Genomic DNA, 4,111 nt, shown 5'->3' on the forward strand with positions numbered 1-4,111 from the left:
ATTTCAGATCTGAAATTCAAGTTCTTAATTTTTAACTAGTTACTACTAGTTATGAAGAAATCTTTATCATGTATCAAACTCTTTAGTAATTGTGCAATAAAACCTTAGTTGCTGTTGAAGAAACAAGTTAGTTTGAACGGAGATTTTTTAGCAAAGCAGTCATGTTAAGTTTGGGAGTCCGAAACCTTAATGACCCTAAAACAGAAGAAATGAACCAAAATACCCCAAGAAAAAAAAAAAAAACTGGTACCAAAGTACCTTGAACGCAGTAATTTACTGCGTTAAAGGACTTAACTGTCCTTTAGCGCAATATTGCGCTATACTGACTTCTATAACGCAGGAAATTCCTGCGTTATACAAGTCAATAATTCCACTTATTCTTCAGTAGATTCTACTGTCCATCTGTACTTGATTTGACGTAAAGTTGTATGGCGCAATAATTTGTTGCGTTCTATGGTACCTTTAAACTCATTCAAACTTTATATAAAGCGGATTTTGGATGAAAGGAAAACACAAAAATTCATCCAACTTCTAAATTAGTAAAAAATGGAGGATGTTCCAATTGTTAGGGTTCCTTTGTTTTGGGACGAAGAAATTATTTAGGAGCCTAATAATTTGCGTCATGATATTCCTCCAAAATACCGTGTTAGGTTTCCACCTGACCTAAAATATTCAAAACTACTCCAAGCCTTGTATAGTAGACTTAAAGTTAGTAGGCGAGAATTTGATTTAACTGACTTCTACCGATATCTAATATCTTTTTAACCGCAAGGATTAGTTAGTTGGGGGAGTGTGGCCACAGGGCCCAAACAAGTTATTTTTTTTGGGTTCTAGACCCCAAGTTTTAATTATTAGGTATTAGGACCCCTTTTATGATTAGTGCTAATTTAGTGGATACAAGCTATAGGGTCGTCAAAATAAGCCCCCAAGTTTTAAAAGATACAATTTCATCCAAGGATCTAAAAAATAAAAATAATAAAATAATAAAATAAAAAATATTATAAAATTATAAATAAAAAATACTCCCATTCGTCTCTTCCATTTTCCCGCTTTTTCCTTCAAGTGAAGCTCCCAAATCAGCTCTTCTCCTCTCTTTCGATCTTAACCCTAGTATAGCAAAGCTTTCCTTCTCCTTTTCTCCTCCCGTTCCTTTTTTCTCAGCTGCCATTGTTAAACCCATTGAAGCTTTTGAAAACAAATTCCGATTTGGGTGGTTATTTCTAGGTTTCCTTTGCTTGGGAATTACTCTTTTTGGTTATAGTTTGGTCTAGTAAGCTTTAATTCGTGATCTGGTAAGCTTTATTTCGTGTTCTTCAAAATATATAATTTCTGGTAATTTGCGTGTAGTATAGACCAATTTAAGTTTATTATGGAGGGTAAAAAGATAGCAGTTGGTGATTTCGATGGTAACTGGGTTTGTTTTAAAACCCCCTGGAAATGGAATTCTCCACAAAACATCCAACCTGTTGAATTGGATAATCATTACACCTATGATGATTTGTTGAGAAGCGTGATTCTGTCTGGTAATATAGACCTCGTGTCGACAGAAGTGTCCATTAGCTACGTAATTGATGCTCCTAAAAAGGGACTGCCTCCTACCTACATCACAAATGACCATCAAGTTCGTCTATACCTTATGAATGTTGATAAGGATGGTTTCAGGCCTAGGTTATATGTAAGTTTGAAGTAAAGGATTGTTGAAAGTCCAAATTCATCAGCTGTAGCAAATTCATCAGGGGCAGCCTCACCAATCATTGATGAAGACCTTTGCGAACCTCCAATTGACAATGACATCGATCAAGATCCTTGGAAACCTCCAATGAAAAATGATTGTCCTGATAATGTTCATGGAGATGATTTGGAGAATCCAGCTTCCAGCAACCATAGCTATGTCGATGGAACAGGTTTTAAAAGTGGCGACACTTTCAAGGACAAGCGTACGCTAGTGGAAGCACTTGGGACGGCTGCTTTGAAGGCACGCTTCAATTTCTATGTTTGGAAGAACAAATCAGACAAATATGTGGCTAGATGTATTGATGATTCTTGCAAGTGGAGACTGCGTGTCAATAAATACATAAAAAGTTCTAGGTTTATTATAACCGTGTACTGTAAGGAGAACGCATGCGGCATACAATACGTTTCTACAAACCATTCAAAGGCATGATGTGCAGTTATAGCAAGGCACATTATGTGTAAATTTGAAGAAGGCGCAGGGATCACTCCCAAACAAATACAGAAAGAAGTTTCTGAAAGATTTGGCTGTGAAATTAGCTATTGAAAGGCCTATCAGGCAGGCATAATTGCTAAGGAATTCGTAAGAGGGTCAGTGGCTGATGGGTATTTAAAATTGAATCCTTATAGTTGGATCGTACATAGAACAAACCCCGGAAGCAAGATAGACTTAAAGCTCGATGAGGAGGGGAGATTCTTATATTACCTCTTGGATTTGGAAGCATAGATCAGGGGATTTAAGCACATGAGAAAGGTCATAGCAGTTGATGGCACACATTTAAAGGGAAAGTATCGAGGTGTTTTGTTGACTGCTGTGGCACAAGATGTAGAGAACCATGTTTTCCCAGTAACCTGCTGTGTGGTTGACTCGGAGTGTGATGCCTCTTGGAATTACTTTTTCCAACAATTGGTTGACATTGTGCCTAATAGCTTAGATTTGTGCATAATATCTGACAGGCACCTCAGCATTAAGAAGGCGATACGAGATGTTTACACCAATGCTTACCACTGTGTTTGCACAAGGCATCTTTGTGAGAGAATGCGTGGGAGGTTCCATAATGGATCCTTAGAGAAAGTCTTTTATAAAGCAGCAAAAGCATATACCTCGGAGGTGTTCTATGATAACTTTAGTGAAATATAGCGTGTTGCACCGGATGTAGCTGATTGCCTTAGGGATGAAGTTGGGTTCGATGATGGAGCAGGGCATTTTTCCCGGGGAATAGATTTAAAGTGCTGACGCCAAACATTGTTGAATCATTCAACTCAATGTTTCTAGTAGAGAAAGAGTTCCCCATAACTGCCTTTTTCAACGACATTAATATGAGGTTTGCTACCAAATTCAATGAGAGGCGTACCTTAGCAAAGAATCTCCTCTTATTAAACAAACGTGTCATGCCTCGTGCTGAATCAAGGATAAGGAAGAGAATGGAAGCGAGCAAAAAGGTAGTTGTCATTGGGGTAAACGAAAACAAGTACACCGCGTGCGAACACGACAACCATGCAACTGTCAACCTGTCGACTATGTCATGTTCTTGTAGAGTTTTCGACGTGGACAAGCTCCCATGCCCACATGCCATAGCAGCTCTGAGTAAGAGGTATCCAGATACATTTAAGAGGTATCCAGATACATTTGGAGCCTCTGTTTATAACCACTCTTCTACATATTACTCCGCAGATGCATACCACAAAGCATATGAAGGTGATATTGTCCAAATTTCTCATGAAAGTAAGTGGATGATTCCGTCATATATGCAGGGCGCATAAGTTCTCCCACCAAAATACATTCCAAAACTGGGTCGAAATAGTAATAAGCGTAAGAAGGGTGTCTTGGAGGGAGAACGTAGTTATACCAAATCAGCCACGAGAAGAAATAAATGCTCCCTATGCAAACAACCTGGACACAGGAGAACCACTTGTAATTTGAATGGGTCACAAGTTGGCCATAATTCGTCACTAGTTGAGCAGAATTCATCACAAGTTGAGCAGTGAATATCGATCTATTGCCCTTTTGTTTGCTATGGCTGCAGTAAAATGTATTTTTGTTGTTGGTCTATTGGTCTATTGCCCTTTTGTAGTTTATGGATGCAGGGAATGTATTTATGTTGCCCTTTTGTTTTTTATATTGTTGCAGTGTATTTATAATTGTTGTTGGTCTATTTATAACTGTTGTTGGTCTATGTTAAACGTTGTCATTATTTCCACCAAGCTTTTAATGAATGCATTCGGTCTAGACATAAAACAAGCTGACAATTGATTATAAAAGGAAACGCAATCAAAAGGAACCACAAATGACCCATTTGGTAATTACAAATGACACTAAACACAACAGCATTCTCTTCGTCTTTTCTTTCCCGGCTTTACCTTTCGATTCTTTTTTTGC

General features: G+C 38.0%; 1 protein-coding gene across 1 annotated transcript; it reads left to right on the forward strand.

The window, feature by feature from the left end:
- Nucleotides 1-2,476: 2,476 nt before the first annotated feature.
- LOC132057736 (uncharacterized) lies at nt 2,477-3,873 on the forward strand. The gene is made up of 3 exons (XM_059450341.1): nt 2,477-2,781; nt 2,934-3,457; nt 3,863-3,873. Exons 1-3 carry the CDS (start codon nt 2,477-2,479, stop codon nt 3,871-3,873), a joined length of 840 nt encoding a protein of 279 aa, XP_059306324.1.
- The last annotated feature ends 238 nt before the right edge of the window (nt 3,874-4,111 follow it).

Source organism: Lycium ferocissimum, chromosome 5 (assembly GCF_029784015.1).
Source record: "Lycium ferocissimum isolate CSIRO_LF1 chromosome 5, AGI_CSIRO_Lferr_CH_V1, whole genome shotgun sequence".
Lineage (NCBI taxonomy): Eukaryota > Viridiplantae > Streptophyta > Magnoliopsida > Solanales > Solanaceae > Lycium > Lycium ferocissimum.